The 22959-nt window shown below is 35.4% G+C and overlaps 1 protein-coding gene across 24 annotated transcripts in view; it reads left to right on the top strand.

Annotated features, from left to right (window-relative positions):
• The window catches only part of LOC106177834 (uncharacterized), a 28374-nt gene extending 5770 nt beyond the window's left edge, over positions 1-22604 (top strand). For 7 of the 24 annotated variants that reach the window (XR_015332935.1, XR_015332930.1, XR_015332934.1 and 4 more), the window contains 13 exons: positions 519-613; positions 1011-1105; positions 1892-1993; positions 2259-2352; positions 2520-2653; positions 2925-3017; positions 3435-3537; positions 15682-15776; positions 16571-16672; positions 16939-17032; positions 17200-17333; positions 17605-17707; positions 18875-22604. Coding sequence is in view for 2 of the 24 variants with exons in the window: in XM_013560738.2 (XP_013416192.2) it covers positions 4337-4602; positions 6998-7119; positions 7592-7749 (546 nt within the window). In the remaining 22 variants the exon portion in view is untranslated. Of the gene's footprint in view, positions 1-518; positions 614-1010; positions 1106-1891; positions 1994-2258; positions 2353-2519; positions 2654-2924; positions 3018-3434; positions 3538-3649; positions 4603-6997; positions 7120-7591; positions 7765-8118; positions 9623-10857; positions 11605-15681; positions 15777-16570; positions 16673-16938; positions 17033-17199; positions 17334-17604; positions 17708-18874 lie in introns of those variants that run through there. The other 17 variants (XR_015332933.1, XR_015332931.1, XR_015332932.1 and 14 more) reach the window with 17 other exon arrangements.
• The last annotated feature ends 355 nt before the right edge of the window (positions 22605-22959 follow it).

Here is a 22959-nt window from a genome sequence, read left to right as displayed (position 1 = left end):
AAGGTTAATGTGAACTCGTGGACCTAATCAAAAATTTCTGACGGTCATTCCAATCCCTGTATGTAAACATTAAATTTTATGTTTATATTCTGATGCTTTAGAGTGCATTGAATTTTGTGAGGCTGTATGTGTCTGTATTTATTCTGATCAGTATCTATGTTTGTGTTGTGGCTGTATGTGATAGATACAATATGAGTTGCCGAGCTGTACGTGAAATATTACGAGTGTATTGGCAAGCCGCAGGCGAGACAATACACGAGTAATTTTCACGTACAGCTCGGCGACGAGTGTTGTATCTGGCTTAAACCACGGCCTCTGATTGGCTACTACACTAGTGAGGAACGGGAGTGCAACAGACGGTGGAACGCACTCGTACATGATGTGCATGTATGTCGAATACAGCACGGCCAGGCTTTTGTTCTACGTGCTAGCCGTGGTTTAAGTGTTTATATATATTTTGATCACTGTGATGTGTCTATTTTGTAACTGCTGTATATGTCTGCATATATTCTTTTCAGCGGAGATGAAGGTGTGTCTTCTGGATTATCATCACACTGAGGACAGGTAAACTAATCATCACATCAAGATCTACAGCATTGCAGCCTCACCACAGGTCAGTGCAAAAATGATATTGCTATACTTTGTTGTTCTCTTCATTCCCCTTTTGATCCTTACCACTTTATATAATTCCTGGGAAATTATTATTTTTAAAGGGATCACTTTTGGACAATCCCCTAGATATTTGGATTGATCTATCTCCCTGGGGAGTCTAAATAAATTGCTATAAACTTAACCGTCTTAAATGTCTGTCGAGCTTAGTAAAGCTGTAAGGGGGTAATTATCTTTATGCAGCCTTAGAGTGCATTGAATTTTGTGAGGCTGTATGTGTCTGTATAAATTCTGATCACTATCTATGTTTATGTTGTGGCTGTATGTGTTTATATATATTTTGATCACTGTGACGTGTCTGTGTTGCAACTGCTGTATAAGTCTGCATATATTCTTTTCAGCGGAGATGAAGGTGTGTCTTTTGGATTATCATCACACTGAGGACAGCTAAACTCAACATCATATCAGGATCTCCAGCATCGCAGCCTTACCAAAGGTCAGCGCAAAAATGATATTGCTATACTTTGTTGTTCTCTTCAATCCCCTTTTGATCCTTACCACTTTATATAGTTCCTGGGAAATTATCATTTTTAAAAGGGTCACTTGGGGACAGTCCCACAGATATTTGGATTGATCTATCTCCCTGGGGAGTGTGACTAAATTGCTATCAACTTAACTGTCTTAAATGTCTATCACACTTAGAAAAGCTGTAAGGGGGTAATTATCTTTACCCCCGTGTTGGTTCGATATCCCTGGCAGACAATTAAGTCGATTAAGTTGATAGCAATCTAGTGAGACTCCTTAGGGAGTTAGACTGATCCGGATGGATTGATCAAGGTATGGGAACCCAGTCTTAGATCCCACACAGTTTTATATATGTTCAAATTGACAAGGGTTGATGTGAACTCATAGGGGTTGGGGTGGGAAGGCGCTGAGAAAAATCTGTATATAGAAGAAATTTCCTGCATATTATCATTTTTAAAAGGGTCACTTAAATCCCACCGAGTCTTTTATATGTTCAGAGTGAAAATTAAGGGTTAATATGAACTGGTGGATGTGAACAAGAATTTCTGACAGTCATTCCAATTCCTATATATAAACATTAAATTTAATGTTTTCTCATGCCTTACAGTGCATTGTCTTTTGTGACAGTGTGTGTCTGTATATATTCTGCTTACTGTATATGTCTGCTTTGTCATTGTTTGAATGTTTAAATATATTCTGATCTCTGTATTATATCTGTGTTGTGTATACTGTATGTGCCTGTATTCTCTGATTTCAGCAGAGATGAAGGTATGTCTTTTGGATTATCATCCAACTGAGGACAGCTTATTTTTAACTCATCATCACCAGCAAGATCTACAATGTCACAGCTTCAGCACAGGTCAGTGCAACAATAATATTGTTATACTTTGTTGTTCTCTTCAATACCCTTTTGACCCTCACAACTAGAAAAAAATTCCTGCATGCATTCTGAAGCCTGTGTACTGCCTGTTGCATTGCTTTATGTGTCTCTATATATTCTGATCACTATGCATGTCTGTTTTGTATGTGTTTATATATATTTTGATCACTGTAATGTGTCTATGTTGTAACTGCCGTATATGTCTGCATATATTCTCAATTAATGATGTGTTCTCTGATTTCAGCAGAGATGAAGGTGTATCTCCTTGATTATCATCATACTTACAACATCTAAACTGATCATCACATCAAGACCACAACATCGCAGCCTCAGCACAGGTCAGTGCAATAATGATATTGCTATACTTTGTTGTTCTCTTCTATCCCCTTTTGACAGTCACAACTATAATTAGTAGCTGTATAATTATCATTTTGTAAAAGGGCAACTTATATCCCACTGAGTTTTATATATGTACAAATTGACAAGGGTTGATATGAACTTGTAGGAGTTGTTTTGGGATGGCACTGAGTTTTCAACGGATATGACGGTATGAATCCTGGATTATCATCACACTGACGACAGCTTTTTTATAAACTCATCATCACTAGCAAGATCTACAATGTTGCAGCCTCAGCACAGGTCAGTGCAACAATAATATTGCTTTACTTAGTTGTTCATTTCAATCCCTTTTGACCCTCACAACTAGAAAAAAAATGCCTGCATACATTCTGAAGCCTGTGTACTGCCTGTTGTGATGCTGTATGTGTCTCTATATATTCTGATCACTATGCATGTTTGTTTTGTGGCTGTATGTGTTTATATATATTTTGATCACTGTGATATGTCTATGATGTAACTGCTGTATATGTCTGTATATATTCTTAATTAATGTTGTGTTCTATGATTTCAGCAGAAATGAAGGTGTATATCCTTGATATCATCATACTAAGGATATCTAAACTCATCATCACATCAAGACTACAACGTTGCAGCCTCAGCACAGGTCAGTGCAATAGTGATATTGCTATACTTTGTTGTTCTCTTCAATCCCCTTTTTACCTGCACCACTATATATATTTTCTTGGTAATTATCATTTTGTAAAAGGGCCACTTAGGTCCTACTCAGTTTTATCTGTGTTCAAAGTAAAAATAATGTCAACTTGTGGGGGCGAACAAAAATTTCTGACAGTCATTTCAATCCCTATAAATAAACACTAAATTTTGTTTTTATTCTGATGCCTCACAGTGCATTGTGTTTTGTGACACTAAATATGATTGTGTATTTTCTGATCACTGTATATGTGTGTTTTATCATTGTATGACTGTTTAAATATAATCTTATCTTTGTGTTATATTTGTGTTGTAACTACTGTGTATGTCTGCATACATTCTTTATTGATGATGTGTTTTCTGATTTCAGCAGAGATGAAGGTATGTCTGTTGGATTATCATTTCACTGAAGACAGCTAATTTATAAACTCTTCATCACCTACGATATCTACAACCTTGTAGTCTTAGTAGAGGTCAGTGCAAAAAAAAAAAAAAAATATATATATATATATATATATATATATATATATATATATATATATATATATATATATATATATATATATATATATTTTTTTTTAATTCAATGTTTATTGTGTTCTCTTCAAACCCTTTGTGGCCATCACCACTATATAATATGATATAATAACTGGGAATATATCACTTTGTTATAGGGACACTTAGATCCCACTCAGTTTTATATATATGTTAGAAGGGTTAATGTGAACTTGTGGGGGTGAGCAAGAATTACTGCCAGTCATTTAAATCCCTATATATGAACTTTAAATTCAATGTTTATATTCTCATGCCTCACAGTGTCTTTTGTTACACTGTACGTGTCTATTTATATTCTGATCACTATCTATGTATGTTTTATAAAAGGGTCACTTAGAGATTTATATATGTTTAGAGTTTAAAAGGTTAATGTGAACTCGTGAACGTAATCAAAATTTTCTGACAGTCATTCCAATCCCTGTATATAAACATTGAATTTTATGTTTATATTCTGATGCCTTAGGCTTCATTCACATGCAATGTCTATTTTCTGAATTCTTTTTTCTATTCGCGGTATGTCTTATGATCACGGTCTGTGCCCTGAATATCCCGCGGCGTAATTACTGGAAGCGCGAGCCAGTTACTTATACAAAGCTGTAATTAATTCTCGGCTGTGCTCGGAGGAGATTCTGATACCTTGACTCATGCGCAGTAGTATCTCTAAGTTGTGGAGTTCATCAGTTTAGTTGTGACGACTCAAGCATACAGACACGTAATATGGCTAGTGGTAGTGCAAAACAATTTGGAGGAAGGTCAAAGGGTGTGGAAAATTGGACAGATGCTGAGACTGTCGCACTCATCAACATCTGGGGGGAGGAAGATATGCAAGCACATTTTGCGTGTGTGCATTTCACTAATGTTCAGGTATTCAGAAAGATTGTGGAGCGGCTGAGAAAGGATTACGGTGTTGATCGTTCGGGCCAGGCTTGCCAGAACAGAATCAGAAAGTTAAAGAACTACAAAAAAGTAAAAGACAAAAACAAGTGAGTTTCTTTTGAATTTTGCAATTATCAATTACACTGTCAGATTTTCGACTTCATTCACCTTCTTATTTTTATGTACAGACACAGATGTGTCTGTACATATTGCCATCACCTGCGTCTGTCGTCGCCGTTCATGTCGCCGTCGATGTCGCCGTCGCCGTGCACTTTCAGCGTTAACACCATAAGTGGAAGACAGTTTTACTTTTTGGCTTTATATTTACAGAGCTGATGAATATTCATAAAACGCAGGTCAAGTTCGAAAATCAGCATGATCGGGCCATGAATGTAGAATTTATGCAGTTTTTTCACTTTTCAGCATATATGCAACACTGTTAACACATTTCAAAGAAAACCGATAGGCCTGTTGTCATGAAACTCACAGGAGTAATCAATCTTACTAAAACGCAGGTGAAGTTCGAAAATCGGCATGATCGGGCCACCATTTTAGTAGTTATGCTGTTTTTTTCACTTTTCAGCATATATGCAACACTGTTAACACATTTCAAAGAAAACCGATAGGCCTGTTGTCATGAAACTCACAGGAGTAATCAATCTTACTAAAACGCAGGTCAAGTTCGAAAATCAGCATAATCGGGCCATTATTTTATAAGTTATGCTGTTTTTTCACATTTCTTCAGATTCAATTCTTAGGCATGTTAACAGTCTCATTATTTAATAAATAAGATATGTAAAAGTGTTTGTTTGACATTTCCTGCATCTTTACAACATTGTTAGTTGATTATGTAAAAATGATGGTAAACTTGTTATCGTGTATTGTGTAATAAAGTGTCAAAAATGGAAATAAACTCATATCATTGCAGTTTGTAAGATTCAATCATTCATTATGTTCAGAAACTCAGAATGGAGGAAATTGGACATTTGACACTGTTCTATTGATATTTTTCACATCTCATCAACTTTCTTAGTTGATCATATAAAAATGGCAGTAAACTGTTAATTTTGTTTTATGTTAAAAAAGTGTTAAAAATGGAAATAAACCCATTTCATAACAGTACTGTCTTGTTTCACATTTCCTCAGATTCAATTCTTAGGCATGTTTACAGTCTCATTATTTAACTAATAAGATACGTTAAAGTCTTTGTTTAACATTTCCTGCATCTTTACAACATTGTTAGTTGATTATGAAAAAATGATGGTAAGCTTGTTATCATGTATTGTATAATAGAGTTTCAAAAATGGAAATAAACTCTTATCATTGCAGTTTGTCAGATTCATTCATTCATTCACAATGTTCAGAAACTCAGAATGGAGGAAATTGGACATTAAACACTGTTCTATTGATATTTTTCCCATCTCATCAATTTTCTTAGTTGATCATATAAAAATGGCAGTAAAGTGTTAATTTTGTTATATGTTAAAAAATTGTTAAAAATGGAAAAAATGCATTTTAGGACAGTGCTGTCTTGTCTACATTTTGGCATTTTCAAGGTGTGACTTTGAAGTTCCATGGGCCTGAAGACCTTTGCTAGTCACATTTTCTGAATATCCATGATACTAATATTTTATTATTAAAAATTGATGGTTATTATCCTGTTAAACATTATGTAATATTGCATCAAAATTTGAAGAAACCCCTATTTTGGACACTGCTCCCTTGATGACCATTTAAGGAAAACCATGTCACTTACTGTTCTCAAACTTACAGGAAATAAACATGGGACTAAAATACAGTTTCATTAGGCAGTGCAGTCTATTTGGTAAATTTTTCTGGCAGTTAATCAGTTTTTTGTGAAAATTTAATTTTTCACATATTGGCAATTTCAAGGTGTGACTTAGAACCGCCTTGGGCTTGAAGACCCATGCTAGTCACATTTTCTGAAAATCCACGATACGTATATTTTATTATTAAAATTTTCATTCTTTATGCTGTTAAGCATTATGAAATATTGCATCAAAATAGAAAACACAATTTTGGGTATTGCTGCCATGATGACCATCATGGGAAAACCATATTACTTATGATTGTCAGACTTTTAAAAAAGAAACATAGGACTAAAATGCAGCTCGAGTTGGAAAAGCAGTCTAATTGACTTCTTTTTCTGAAAGTTTTACATTTTCAAAGTGTGAACTTGAACTCCCATGGGCCTGAAGCCTTATGCTTGTTACACATTTTACTTACATTGGTATTACCTGTTGAGCATAATTAAAATTTGATGTTGAATTTGCAGTTTAACATAATGTACTTTTACATCAGAATTGACAGTAGCCTATTTTGTTATTTCCTGCTTTTTGTCTGTACATTTGACAGCTTTGCTGCCTTGTTCATATGGTAGGCCTATCTTGTGATTCGTCTCTCGGGTGCTGTTACTGTTGATTACCAATATCCATGTGTTCATTATATCTTCATGTGATTCTTTCTTTATATTTTTTTCAGTCGTAGTGGTAGGGGGCACAAAACGTGCAAGCATTTTGATGAACTTGACAAGATACTTGGAAATCGCCCATTGCAAATGCTCCGCAACTTGCTAGATACAAGTACAAGCACCCAAGCCACAGGTAAGCCATTAAAAATTGACAAGCCAGGTGAATGAGAAGATTTGGGGAGTCAATGTTGTAATGTCCTTTGTTTGTAGATCCATCTTCCTGGCATCCACAAACAAACAATTAAGTATAATTACCTTTTTCTTCCAGTAGCTTGCTCCTGGCATTCTGCAAACATGCCACCTTTAGAAAGTGATACAATCTGTCATCTTGATAGTACTACTCCTTTTGATGTTTATTGCAACAAAAAAAGCCATTTTCCACTTTGCCTGAACACAGATGATTATTAAAGCTCATTCTTATATGGTAACAGTTATGTTTGGAAAAGTTGTTTTTCTTCTAGAGGGCATTTAAATAAGGTCATTTGTTTACATTTTATTTCCACTCTGGCCTGCTTTTTACATATAACTTTAGTACAGCTATTTTAATAAGACAATATGGATTGAAATAACTATATGTAACAGGTATATTTTTGATTGTATTACAGATGAGAACTCCCAGATGATATTTTTGAGGATGGTGATGAAAATATTGACGAGGAGGAAGAGCTGGATGACGCTGTGGAACCACTGGGGTCTCCTAGTGAACGCCAAAGGAGTGCCAGCTTCAGCTCAACGAGTAGCGCTGACAGCTTTATTCCTCTGAGAAGAGGTGGTACTGGTATGTTTAAATATGTTTTTTCTCAAAAGGCTATTTTAAACTGAAGCACAAAGTTGTTGGTTTGCATTCATATTTGAAAGATCCTGGTGACATATGTGTTTTTCTTACTGTGTTTATAATATTATTAATGAGCTAGTCTAGCAGATTAGATTATTAAAATGTACCTACCACTAACCAGTATACATGATAATTCATGAAATTGATGTTACACTTCTTTTGTGAATTATATGTTGTGCATTAAAGGATGAATAGGAAAAAGTCCCTCTGAACAGTCAGCCGTGACCTGTCCCATTGTTGAATATTTAAGGTTTATATTAAATCTTGATTTTGCTATACACTATTAACCGATTACAGTGACGTCATATTTGCTCCGTAACACTAGTCCAGCGGCCATACTGAAGGGAAAGAACGACGGGGAATAGTAGCGTAAATATAGGTGAACCAAATAAAATGAAATAATCTTCATATCGCGAACAAGTACACCAAAAGGAAAATAGTATATACATGTGAAAACTTCAGCTGATCAGCGTGAGCAACCCATATAAACTCAAGACAGTCCAAAAACGTGAAATCCTGACCTACCCCTGTATCCCAACATTGTGGAATTGTCAGAAGCTACTTCACTTTTCTTGTTCATTGGGTAATAACAGTTATAGTTTTAGAGAGTTTACTGTGTAATCATAAGTTCAACCTTTTATAGAGGCAACTTTTTACATAAAGGATAGATATAAGGAGAAATTTGAGCTGACCATCGGGATCAAAGAAGACAGTATGCAGGGTTGTGACAAGAAATATTGCTGTCAGATATGATTTAACTGTACATCATGAAGCTGTCAGGAATTATTTCAGCATTCTTGTGCTTCATTTTGGTTCATTAGGAAGTATTTGTAACATGACTGTTGTTTGAGAGTTCAATATTTTACCATGAATTCAACCATTCACATAAGCAACATTGTTAGCATTTTATTATAAGTCCAGACCTTCACAGAAGCAATGTATTTTTCAAACTTTTGACATTCAATGTAACATAACAACAAGTCAATTCACGAATTGGTCTTTATTTGATTGAAAATACAGGAAAATGCCCATTTTGTATGAATAAAAGTAAACATAAAATGCAAAACATTGTTGCACAATTCAATGACAGATTATCAGGGTCCCTTTCCTTTTGGTTGATAACACTGACATGAAAAATATTTCCATACTTTTAATGATGCAATGCAACATGTACATGAGCATATTAAGTCGAATCAAGCCACCATAATTTGAGGAACCTGTTTAGTATATTTTTAATCTATGTCTAGAGAAATGCTTGATTGAAGACTCACAATTGATATGTGCTGTGTGCAATAATTGTGTGTGGGTATATGTACATATAAGGCCTTAGATGGTGTTACTAAGCAGTTTGTAATTTTATTTAGGAGAATATTCCACAACTGGTGGTCACAATTTAAAAATGCACAACCTACATGTACAACAGCCATCTGTTTCTGCATATCAGACCATCTGTGGGAGGTGCACCATACAAAATTTTATATTTCTTGCAAACTTTTTCATTTAGCCTTTAAAAATATGAGAAAGAAAAAGTGTTTTCGTTTCTTCTTGTGCTTCTGCTCACAATTCTAAATAAATAGAATACCTGTCCTTGTTGTATGCAAGCTATCAGGATAACAACTTTAAAACAACAAATGAACAATTAAATAAATAAACAAATCCAATTAAATAACTCCTGTCATGCACTGAATTTCACTCTCCTGATGTTCAGATCCTGTCTCCTCAGCTGGTCACAAAGATATAAGAATATTTTTTTCGCTGCTTCTACCTTGTGTGCCATCTAGCTGCCTTTTGTACCTGTCACCTGTTGTTTTTTTTTTTTGTTTTTTTTTTTATTTTTTTTTTATTTTTATTTTATTTTTTGATAACCAAGATTTATTTGCACCCAATCATTCAGTGTGGCTTGGTGGGAAAATGTCAGATCAATTTCCTAAATGTAAATTAACAAAAAAAAAGTAATAGTTATTTTTATTCATATTGTAACTTGCATCATAATACAGTAGGAAAACACAGAATTCAACATTTTTCAAATTTATTTCATTAAGTTCATTCAATTAAATGGTACCTGAGCTAGAATATATACTTACAAAACGGATTTACTCTTAACACTACACTAAATCTAAAATCAAGCCACTAACTTCCAAATACACATGACACAGGTACATGTAATTGATTTAATTGGCCCAGCTGAGCTGTGTACATTGTACTGTAGCCTTGACACTAATTGACAATAATGCTAACCAGGTATTAAAGAGGTAGATGACAGCAGATAAAATCCAAAGAGCACCATAACTGATAACAAATTACACCCAAGGCAATAAGTGAGTCTTCATAATGAATGTCGAAACCTTGCCTGGGTATTTCCACACGTTTTTACAACACACTCTCCACCAAGACTTTTTGGGCGCTACTAATATGCAGTGTACGTGCGCTCATATCTAATACACCTCGGTCTTTGGTTTTCTACTTTTTTTCTTTTATGGTTAAGGCTGCACAGCTGGGTCTTCATTCTTTGCTGTAAAATAAATTAGTTTTATCCTTTACTTGTCCGATGAGTCTTGATTCAAGGCCACTCCTCAGTCTCTCCTCCGTTTACGGTTTTCGTCCCTACACCTTGGATTGTTACCACTGCAGGCAGTCTGTGAACGCTTGTAAAGTTAGTTATCTTCTCTCTATCATATACCCTGCTGTAATTCATCATTTTACTCGGTTTAATATCAAAGAAAACACAGAAATTAAATGCTAAATTGTACATGTAGACATGATCATGCACAGCAGACGATTCCGGTCTCCCTCCAGTATGGCTGCCGTTTGTTTTGATGATGAGGGCTACAATGGGTTAATATCTGCAGGCCCGTAGCCAGGGGGGGGTTCGGGGGGTTCGAAAGAACCCCCCTTTTGCAGGGAATAGGTCCCCTCTGGGTGAAGTTTAATTAAGGTACATGAAAGTTTCATGGTAAACGGTCCACTTTTTCAGAAAAAGAACCCCCCTTTTGAAATTTCTGGCTATGGGCCTGATCTGCGATTATTTCTTTCCAGGCACCAGAGAGCGAAGATAAACTGGGGAAACCTTTAGCGAATTGTGGGAGTCGATGGTGGACGAAATGAGAAAAGAACGCGCTTCACCTCTTGAGTTCGAAGAAAAGAGACTGAAGGCAGAACAGGAAATGCAGATGAAAATGTTTGATAGAGAAGACCGTCAACGGGCAATGGATCGAGAGAGAGAGGAGAGGCAACGACAGGAACGACAAGAAGAGAAGGAAAGAGAAAGACAGCACCAGCTTGAAATGATGCGTCTTCTTATGCAAATTAAAAATTGAACGGCCATTCCACAAAAGTTTTATAAGATAAGGACACATTCTTGCAAGATTGCATGATTACAGTGAGAGTATCCTTTCCTTGTTAGGAAGAGCACATGATTCCACTTCAAAGTGTGAACCATTTACAAGGTTGTAGAAACAAAAGGTAAATCATTGTTGGTACAAAAACGACTAACTATATCCTTGGTTGCAATGAAAAAACTTTTGGCAAGTGCCATTTAAAGGTCGAATTGATATTATAAATTAAAGGTATGATCAGGCTTCTACTCGAAACAAAACATGCTTTTAAAAATAATTTGTTCTTTCTTGGACAGTAAAACAATCGTGTGTCTACTCATTCCATATCCTGAGTAGTCACTATGTTGAACTTCACAATGGCAATTTGTCAATCTGTCGATCAATGAGCACACACATATCTAATCAAATTTATTGTTTATTAAAACCAATAAATGGCAAATGGTTACAACAGGTTGTTTTGCTTACTTTTTTTTTAACAACGTTTATTCAAAAAAAAAAGAAATGGAGGCAAGGCGCTGGAAGCATTATATGCTCTCCACAAAATTAAATAAGTAAATAAATAAAACAAATGGATACATATATACATATATACAAATATTATGGAGCACAAATTAAGTACAGAAAGAAAGAAGAAGAAAAGAGATAGTACCTATTAAGTGATGACAAAGTTTTCGAGAAGAAAATTTGCAACAGTTTCGAAGATAATTTCATTTTGGGCGGGTGATAAAGATCCATGACCGTAGAGAAATAGGGACAGCTTTTCTTTTTGTGTTTTAAAAGAGGTCTTACTTTCATGTAGAATTTCATTTATTTTTTGGTAAAGGGGAGGGTACCTTAAATTGAGTGAGGGGCATCTGAAAAAGATGCTTACTTTCAAGGACTACATAAATACACTTACCACAGCTGGATACCGCTTATATGTTGATCTTTGTATCTGTAGAATTCACATTCCATATTTTACCAGAGTAAGAGGTTAATTTATAATTTTAGTAACAGAGGTCAGGAAAGTAAGAAAAGAATAACCTCAGGGTAGTTTCCCTGGACTTGTTAGTCCTTATCTTTAACCCATGCCTTGCTATCTATCCAAGAAAACATTGTCCTTTTTGTTACTTAAACTTCACAAATCAGGATTGCCATTTTGTACAGAAAGTACAATTCCTTGACACCTGTTTTTTAATATCACCAAATTTTAGCCAATGCTTTGTGATACCTTGCGTCATTGCTGTTTTGCGGTGTGCACTTTCGAATCTGCAGCAAGTTAAAGAAGAAATAAAAATTGAGCTTGCAATGCCTGCATCTTGAACCTAGGGTGTAATCCAGCAAATTGTAAATGTCCTATAAATTACTGCATTTTAACCCTTATAATGGGTGGAGAGTAGAGATAACAAATTAATCCAAAATTGAGAATATACCCATGGTAAACAAAATACCGTAATACCTCATTGTTACTTTCGGTAAATGCACACATTATCTGCATATGCCACAGTCTTAAAAATACAAGAGAAGAGACAATGAAAGTAATAAATAAGTTTATTATTTTCTGTAACCAATTTTTGTTTTTAGGTCAGGTAATTCAAACTATTCAAAAACAGAACTACTATCCTAAAATGGAGGAAGAAAGTCTATCTATTGAAAAACCCCATTAACGATTCCCTTATATCTTTTCCTCGAAACCGTGCCCTCTCCTCTCTAGGCGGTGGATGATACCCTCTATGTTCACGGTCCTGCTCCACTTGCAAAATAAACTCAAAATTAATTTCATGTTTGTGAACTAAAGAAATGTTATGTAAAGCAAAACATGCCATTAAAAGATGCGAAACAAATTCAGTGTCAAAGACAATACGATATTGGAGAATACTCCACTTCTTTTTTGTCCTCCCAAAACAACATTCGATGGGTATCCTTGCCCGAGAATGTCTATAATTAAAATTAGTATGCAGCCTATTTAAGTGTCCATTATCTGGGAAGGGCCTCATTAGGTAGGGCTTCAGCCGGTAGGCAGAATCTCCCAAAATAAACAATGGGACATCTATTCCTTCAGTGTTTCTTACATGTTGATCATCCATTGGGAACAGCCTCCCCTCTTCTGCCTTCCTGTAGACATTCGAATTTGCCAAAACCCTGGCATCATGGACACTGCCGGGCCACCCCACAATGACATCCAACACTCTGGTCTCATGGTCACACACAACCTAAAATGGAAAAAATATCAAGCTCATGCCACGTAATGACTAAAATATATTTTCACTGAAGGAAGGATACAGCAAGGTCAGAAAGTTTCTTATCCCCAAATTAATCATTTTTAGTCAGCTTATGAAAAAAAAAATTTGGGGGGGTAGTTAGATGTGAGACTTTAATATCTTTATTTAGGAAATTCTACACTTAGTAAACAGAAAATTAAAATACTAATATAATAGTCTCACGTTTATTACTATTAATTTAGTGTTCTATTTCTAAGTATTGCTAAAACAATATTGTTATTGCTAGCTATCACAAGTCTATTTTTTACCTGAGCAACAAGGGAATAAAATCCCTTCCTATTGTAATAATCTCCCTTGTGCTCCAATGGTGCCACAATTGGAATATGCGTCCCATCCATGGCCCCTACACAGTGAGGCATCCCCCATGTTTCCTCAAACCCCCTCACAATGGCATCGAGCCTCTCCCCATTTGTATGTACAGGGGAGCAATGTGTGTTGCCAAAGCCAACACCGTGTGTCTGAATATCATGCACACTGTTGAGCGGCCCAGCCCAAACAGATGCCCCACTGTCGCGTAGTCTGTGCTGTGTGCCAGAATCCACAGGGTAACAGCCACACGTCGTCGCATAGAAATCGATCTGAAATTTAAACACCAAATATCAAACACAAGAAACATTCCACACAATTTCTATAACTAAAACACCCTAAAATCCTGCAATTCAATATTTATTATGACAGGATCAAGCACAGAAGCATTCTTATAGTCACCATGCAACATCTATCTTTTGCTCAGTGGAAAAAAATGCTGACAAACATAAAAACTAAACATCTAAATTCTGTTTCATACTCAAGCATAGAAGATGCTTATAATGGAAATCTACAATGGTATGTTGGCAGTTTTATTATCTATACAATTATTTATTACAGGTTTCTTTCTTACCGATAGAAATTAAAATATCAGTGTCCCGTAAGATCATAACCTACCTCCACATCCCAGGTGTTGGTAAATGCAGAGCTAATTCGTTGACCAGATATTCAAATGTCTCCCGCCTCATTCTGAAACTTTCTTGCCAGTCCCTATCATCAAATATTTCATTAACGATTCTCTCCATCCAATGGCTTGACCTAAAACAATAAAACTACATAACAATAAATACAAAGAAATGCATTATGCATACATTTCTAGTATAAAAAGAAATCAGGCTTGAATATAATTCCCTTGTTTATTGTTGAGACTGTTCTATAACAAAATTATTCTTGCATATGAACAATGTTAATATAATGGTTTCATAAATATATATATATATATATATATATATATATATATATATATATATATATATATATATATATATATATATATTACATGTATGTATAACACAAGTAGTTTACAGGGCCTGCAAAATGTACTGAAACATTTTAGTGCTCAATAAATTATTATTATAAGTAAATACATTTACCTTAGCTAGGTGTACACATGTATATTTTCGCCTTAGTTACCGTTTCACACACTTTATATTTCTCAAACTTTTTTTTTTGTGTGTGTGTGTGTGTGTGTGGGGGGGGGGGGGGGGGTTATACCTGACGATTCACCTCATCTGGATTTTAGAATTTGGGGTCCATAATACATTGAAATCGTGAAGTCGTGTAAGGAAACGAACACGAGGAAAATGTCACACTGTTGAAACATTCCCTGTTGATAAGAATAGCAAACATTACCTTTCCCGAGACCATATAGTCCTCTCAGGTGAAACAAGCAGCACAGACAACAAAAGCAGCATCAACAGTTTTCGCCTCCTAGCTCGCATTCTATAAAATCTCATCCTCCGTTGCCGCATCACTTGCCATCGGATCATGACGGTTGTACTCACATCTGTTGTGTGTATAGCTTCTTCATCTTCTTCATCTTGTTGTTGCACAAAATCGACAAACACATTTTTCAAAGCAATCGCGGTTGCCATAACTTGCTAACTTCCTACTGCGCATGTGTCAAGGTATCAGAATCTCCTCTGAGCACCGCCGAGAATTAATTACAGCTTCGTATAAGTAACTGGCTCGCACTGCCAGTAATTACGCCGCGGGATATTCAGGGCACAGACCGTGATCATAAGACATACCGCGAATAGAAAATAGAATTTAGAAAATAGACATTGCATGTGAATGCAGCCTTAGAGTGCATTGAATTTTGTGAGGCTGTATGTGTCTGTATAAATTCTGATCACTATCTATGTTTATGTTGTGGCTGTATGTGTTTATATATATTTTGATCACTGTGACGTGTCTGTGTTGCAACTGCTGTATAAGTCTGCATATATTCTTTTCAGCGGAGATGAAGGTGTGTCTTTTGGATTATCATCACACTGAGGACAGCTAAACTCAACATCATATCAGGATCTCCAGCATCGCAGCCTTATCAAAGGTCAGCGCAAAAATGATATTGCTATACTTTGTTGTTCTCTTCAATCCCCTTTTGATCCTTACCACTTTATATAGTTCCTGGGAAATTATCATTTTTAAAAGGGTCACTTGGGGACAGTCCCACAGATATTTGGATTGATCTATCTCCCTGGGGAGTCTAACTAAATTGCTATCAACTTAACCGTTTTAAATGTCTGTCATGCTTAGTAAAGCTGTAAGGGGGTAATTATCTTTACCCCCTAGTTGGTTCGATATTCCTGGCAGACAATTAAGTCGATTAAGTTGATAGCAATCTAGTGAGACTCCTTAGGGAGTTAGACTGATCCGGATGGATTGATCAAGGTATGGGAACCCAGTCTTAGATCCCACACAGTTTTATATATGTTCAAATTGACAAGGGTTGATATGAACTCATAGGGGTTGGGGTGGGAAGGCGCTGAGAAAAATCTGTATATAGACGAAATTTCCTGTAAATTATCATTTTTAAAAGGGTCACCTAAATCCCACAGAGTCTTTTATATGTTCAGAGTGAAAATTAAGGGTTAATATGAACTGGTGAATGTGAACAAGAATTTCTGACAGTCATTCCAATTCCTATATATAAACATTAAATTTAATGTTTTCTCATGCCTTACAGTGCATTGTCTTTTGTGACAGTGTGTGTCTGTATATATTCTGCTTACTGTACATGTACATATGTCTGCTTTGTCATTGTTTGAATGTTTAAATATATTCTGATCTCTGTATTATATCTGTGTTGTGTATACTGTATGTGCCTGTATTCTCTGATTTCAGCAGAGATGAAGGTATGTCTTTTGGATTATCATCCAACTGAGGACAGCTTATTTTTAACTCATCATCACCAGCAAGATCTACAATGTCACAGCTTCTGCACAGGTCAGTGCAACAATAATATTGTTATACTTTGTTGTTCTCTTCAATACCCTTTTGACCCTCACAACTAGAAAAAAATTCCTGCATGCATTCTGAAGCCTGTGTACTGCCTGTTGCATTGCTTTATGTGTCTCTATATATTCTGATCACTATGCATGTCTGTTTTGTATGTGTTTATATATATTTTTGATCACTGTAATGTGTCTATGTTGTAACTGCCGTATATGTCTGCATATATTCTCAATTAATGATGTGTTCTCTGATTTCAGCAGAGATGAAGGTGTATCTCCTTGATTATCATCATACTTACGACATCTAAACTGATCATCACATCAAGACCACAACATCGCAGCCTCAGCACAGGTCAGTGCAATAATGATATTGCTATACTTTGTTGTTCTCTTCTATCCCCTTTTGACAGTCACAACTATAATTAGTAGCTGTATAATTATCATTTTGTAAAAGGGCAACTTATATCCCACTGAGTTTTATATATGTACAAATTGACAAGGGTTGATATGAACTTGTAGGAGTTGTTTTGGGATGGCACTGAGTTTTCAACGGATATGACGGTATGATTCCTGGATTATCATCACACTGACGACAGCTTTTTTATAAACTCATCATCACTAGCAAGATCTACAACGTTGCAGCCTCAGCACAGGTCAGTGCAACAATAATATTGCTTTACTTAGTTGTTCATTTCAATCCCTTTTGACCCTCACAACTAGAAAAAAAATGCCTGCATACATTCTGAAGCCTGTGTACTGCCTGTTGTGATGCTGTATGTGTCTCTATATATTCTGATCACTATGCATGTTTGTTTTGTGGCTGTATGTGTTTATATATATTTTGATCACTGTGATATGTCTATGATGTAACTGCTGTATATGTCTGTATATATTCTTAATTAATGATGTGTTCTCTGATTTCAGCAGAGATGAAGGTATGTCTCTTGGATTATCATCCAACTGAGGACAGCTAATTTATAAACTCATCATTACGAGCAAGATCTACAATGTCACAGCTTCAGCACAGGTCAGTGCAACAATAATATTGCTCTGCTGGTGTTCGGTGTTCATCATCACTATATATAGTCAGGGGCGGATTTAGGCCGTCTTCTGGGTCTTCCGGAAGACGGTCAGATTTTCAAGTTTACATTGACAGGTATCTAATTTTTCTGTCGGAAGACATTCAAAAATGGGGGATGGCTCAACAAAGATAATTTGGAAGACTGTCAGAATATATCTCTGGATCCGCCACTGATAGTACCTGGGAAATTATCATTTTGTAAAAGGGTCACCTAGAGATTTATATGTGTTATGAGTTAAGAATAATACGCCAAAAACTTTCAAATGAGGTCACCTTATGGAACAAACCACTAGCAAGGCAGGAGATAGGACTATCTCAGCCTAGAGAAAGGAACAGTTCCAACCGATAAGGAACTTTGTAATTACCTTGGCTTGCAGCAAGTGGCAATAATTCCCCGTTGAGCATGAACAGTGTGACAAGCGGGGATTGATTTGCATATTTGTGCACATAGCATTGGCTTGACGTCAACTCATTTGCATTGCCATTGTGTTTTGCCCTATAATTTCCTCATCAGCCTGTACAGATACAAACGTCAGAAAATGATCAATTAGTTGTTACATGACATATAAGCATAATGGTATAACAATGAGAAAAGGCTTCAAAATCAATCACCCCCAGGGATAGCCAAACCCTCTGTTGAACTAATTATGAAATGCCCATGCACATCCTTGAGGAAACAGCTATCATTCACCAAAGTTTCAACTTCTAAAGTCTAATGGTCTAAGAGGAGATCAGGGAAATTATAACGTGAAAAAAATTTTGAACAACTATCCCCCCCCCCAAGGACATCCCAATGCCCTCTTGAAATAATTCTGAAGTGCCAACGCAATTCCCTGATGACAGGTCTAGCAATCACCAAAGTTTCAATTATCTAACTCAAATGGTCTAGGGGGAGATAACAGAAATAACATGAAAAGAATTCCGAATCATCCCCTCCCCCCCCCCCAAGGGAGGGCGCAACCCCCTGTTGCACTAAAATTCTGAAATGCCAACACACATTTTGACTACAGTTTCACCAATCACCAAAGTTTCCAGTTTTTAAGTCTAATAGTCTAGTAGGAGATAATTTTAATATGATTTTCATTTTTCTCAAATATATTGTTCTTTTTCCAGGTGACCCTTTCCATACAGCATGGTGGCTTCTTGGGGAACTGACTCTACCTATCTTGTAATGGATAATACCTAAAAAAGTAGGCGGTGAAAAACAGCAGCAAGAGCAGTGCATTATCTCATCCATGTGTAGAATACATGATATGTGGCAACATTATAAATGTCAAATGATGTGCAAAGCCTGATTTTAGACACCCATTACAAGGAGGAATCTGCATCTGGTATTGGTAGTAAGGAGAAATCTTGAATGGGTATATATTGTTTCCTGATGGCAGTAATAGGTAATTTGTCACCTCTTACACAACCAAACTCAAATCATAACATTAAATGCTTCATTTGATACTGAATAATATTATTGTAATATTGAAAATTTTATTTTTTGTAATTCTCAATCTTCTCATATCAATTGCCAATAAACAACGCAGTCAACTGATACACTTATCTCAGATTATTACAGTTGTTAAGCTTATTTTTTACAAATTTTACAAACATTGGACTAGATTTGTCAACATCATTTACATTTGAATATGTTTAGGTATGGAATTTGCCAGTGTTTTCAATCTTATTTTTAGTTTTCTTAAATATTTTCTGAAAACATCATTTTCATTAGGCACAGTCAACTGATAAGCTGATCTCAGATTATTTCAGTTGTTAAGCATCATTTGTAGAAATTTCACGAACATTGGACTTGATTTGTCAAAATTATTAACATAAAAGTATTTTAAACCATGGAATTTGCCTTTTTTCTGTGCAATTTTTAGTTTTCTCAAATATATTGTCCGAAAAATCAATTTCATTACACACAGTCAACTGATAAGCTTATGGCTGATTATTTCAGTTGTTAATTATAAGCTTCATTGTGCAAAGTTCACAAAGAATTAAGGAAATTTCACAAAGTTATTAACATTTAACTATTTTTATATACAGCATCAGCAGTTTTTATGTACAGACACAGATGTGTCTGTAAATATAGCCGTCACCTTCGTCTGTCTTCGCCATCGTCACCTTGCACTTTCACCGATAACACAATAAGTGAAAAATCCTTTTACCTTTTGGCTTGAAACTTACAGAACTTATATATATATTCATAATACTCAGGTCAAGTTAAAAAATCAGCATGATTGGACAATTTTTGTGGAAGTTATGCTGTTTTTGGTCCTGAAACTATAATCTTATTGCAGGGGTGGATAGCATGATTGGACAATTTTTGTGAAAGTTATGCTGTTTTTTCACTTTTTTCAGCATATATACAACACCTGTAACACGATAAGTGGAAAACTGTTTTACCTTTTGGCTTAAAACTTACATAACGGATGAATATTCATAATATGCAGGTCAAGTTTGAAAATCAGCATGATCAGGCCATTTTTATGGAAGTTATGCCGTTTTTTTTTTTTTTGTTTGTTTTTTTTTCAATTTTTTTCAGCATATATGCAACACATTTCAAGGAAAATTGGCCAATTGTCTTGAAGTTCACAGGGGTGATCAGTCTTACTGAAATACAGAATAAGTTTGAAAATAAGCTTGATCAGTTAAGTTTTGGTGAAGTTATGGCTTTTTTTTTTCTTTTTTTGTTGTTTTTTGGAAATAAGTGTTTTCCACTCAGATTTGATTTTTGGGCATGTTAAGATTCTCATTTTTAAACTAATTAGATATGTAAAGGTATATGGATATGAATGGTGGTCTATCCATAGTTGCATACTGATCAAAGGTGACACCTAAATCTTTCACATAGCTAGATGGATTGATGTTGACACCACCGATACAAATGTCAGATTTCATTGCATTTCCACTGTCTGACTTAGACCTTGATGTAAACCATATTAGTTCAGTTTTTCCATCATTTAGTGCTAGCATGTTTGTTTTCATCCAATTCCAGATCTCAACTAGACAAGTTTTTATTGAGGTGATAGCCATGGAGCGATTACTTTCACTTGTGACATAAATTTGAGTGTCATCAGCAAAAATGACAGTGTTGAGACCATGTTTAACTATAATGTCTTCTATTGGTAGCATATACAATGAGAAGAGCAATGGACCTAGCACAGACCCCTGAGGGACACCATACTCTAAAACAGTGGGCTCTGATAGCAACGACTCAATTGACACCTTTTATGTTCGATCTTTTAGATGTGAGGTTAACCAATTAAGTGCTAAATCATTTACTCCAAATCGGTACTGTAGTCTCTGCAGAAGTATGTTGTGGTCAATGGTGTCGAATGCAGCAGACAGATCTAAAAGGACTAAAATAACATCTTTTTGTTTGTCTAAGGAAAGCATGATGTCATTATGAACCCTTAGGAGATTATGTAATATTATTTTATGCACTGTCATCATTTTCAAATATTTGGATTTTCATTATGTGAATTTGAACTTTCATGGTCCTGAAACTATAATCTTGTTGCAGGGCTGGATAGAAACTGTCTTCTGGTTCTTCCATATGATGGTCAGATTTTAAAGTTTACATTGACGGGAATCTATTCTTTTGTGTTAGAAGACCATCAAAAATGGAGGATGGATCAACAAAGATAATTTGGAATACTGTCAGAAAATTCTCTGGATCTGCTCCTGTAATTGACCATGTTACCTGTTGTGCATGATTAAAATTCAGTGTTGATTGACTGTGCTGTTATAAGCATTATTTATTATTGCATCAAAATTGACAAAATGTCCTATTTTCTGCATTTTTATTTTCTGTTTTTGTCTGTACATTTCACAGCTTTGCTGCCTTGTTTAAATTTAAAGCAATAATAACTCTTCCTTTGAGATTCAAAATTCCACGAGAAATGCATTGTAAAAAATGCATGGAAATATATTCTAGTGCATTTTACCACTAAAACGACCGTTATTGTAGTAAAACTAAAATCTGTGCTTGTCAATAGGGCTTTCAATGCCTTTCTTCCTGGTCGTTAAGGCATCTGTTGCCAATGACGTTGGGATGTTACACTGATTCTCGCTTTCATTTGAGACCAAAATAACTTCTGGCGTGAAAAGCCTGATGCAATACGCAGACGTAAGTTGCGAGTTTTTGTACAGTGCTTTGGATAACGAAAAGCCCAGAATAGCACACATTGTAGATATAAATGCATTTTTAGCAGTAAGACGAATATATCTTATGAATCTTATATTATTGTTATACAGTGTTGTTGTTGTCTGCTTTTCCCGCAGTTTTAAGTAGGTCACCAGAAATTATCGCTTGATATCGCGTGACTATGCAATGCTAGATTGGGCTCCGTCAGTTAAAATCTCTTAAGAGATTTTAACAAAAAACCAAATGTTTAGGAAAAAAAGCCTGGACTAACTTTGAATGCAGGAATGGGGTCGCTGACCATTAGCAAGTATGGGAAAATTGCCGTTTACTCCAGGAAAATCCAATTTTTGGCCAAAATGAAGAGTTATCATGACTTTAATTTGCACTTTTCTCAAATATATTATTTTAAAAAGTTTCATTACACTCAGTGAACAGATAAGATTTTTTTTTTTTTGCTAAGAATCATTTGTAGAAATTTCACAAACATTGTACTAGATTTGTTGAAATTACATGTATTAACATTTAAGTGTTTTAAGCCATTTTACAGAGTTGTTACATTCAGAGGAGATGTTTCATCATTACTGGCTTTTTTTTGTGATCTGTGTAGATTTGGCGCATGATTATTATTATTATTTTATTTTTTTTTTTTTGCAAAACGGCTAATGATAAAAGTATAACATGTATTAAAACATGTAAATCATCCTTTTATGAAATATTTGTTGTTATTTTGGCCGAAGCACTACAAGTATGTCAACAATGCATTGCGTATCCGTGAACACCAAGTCTTTAACGACGTAAAGGACACACATGTGACTTTATTTACAAATGCTGCAATGGGAAACTTTTCAAGGAGAGGGTTGGAAAAGAGCATTTTAGTAAGGCTTGTATAGCCGTGAGATCTTATCCCATTGGAAATATTCACAAGCGCTTGCATTTTGACCACAAAGTGCCTTGTGGTGATTTGTTATATGGTTGTGATGTGTGCAGCAAGACATGGTCTTCTTCTGCATTGATATCTGATTACTCACGATATTGCTACCATGATATGTATGCCGGA

This window comes from Lingula anatina, chromosome 2 (genome assembly GCF_051362555.1).
Source record: "Lingula anatina isolate TDL-2025a chromosome 2, LinAna3.0, whole genome shotgun sequence".
Lineage (NCBI taxonomy): Eukaryota > Metazoa > Brachiopoda > Lingulata > Lingulida > Lingulidae > Lingula > Lingula anatina.
The sequence above is the reverse complement of the archived record's forward strand: the minus strand, read 5'-3'. Positions and strand labels throughout refer to the sequence as shown.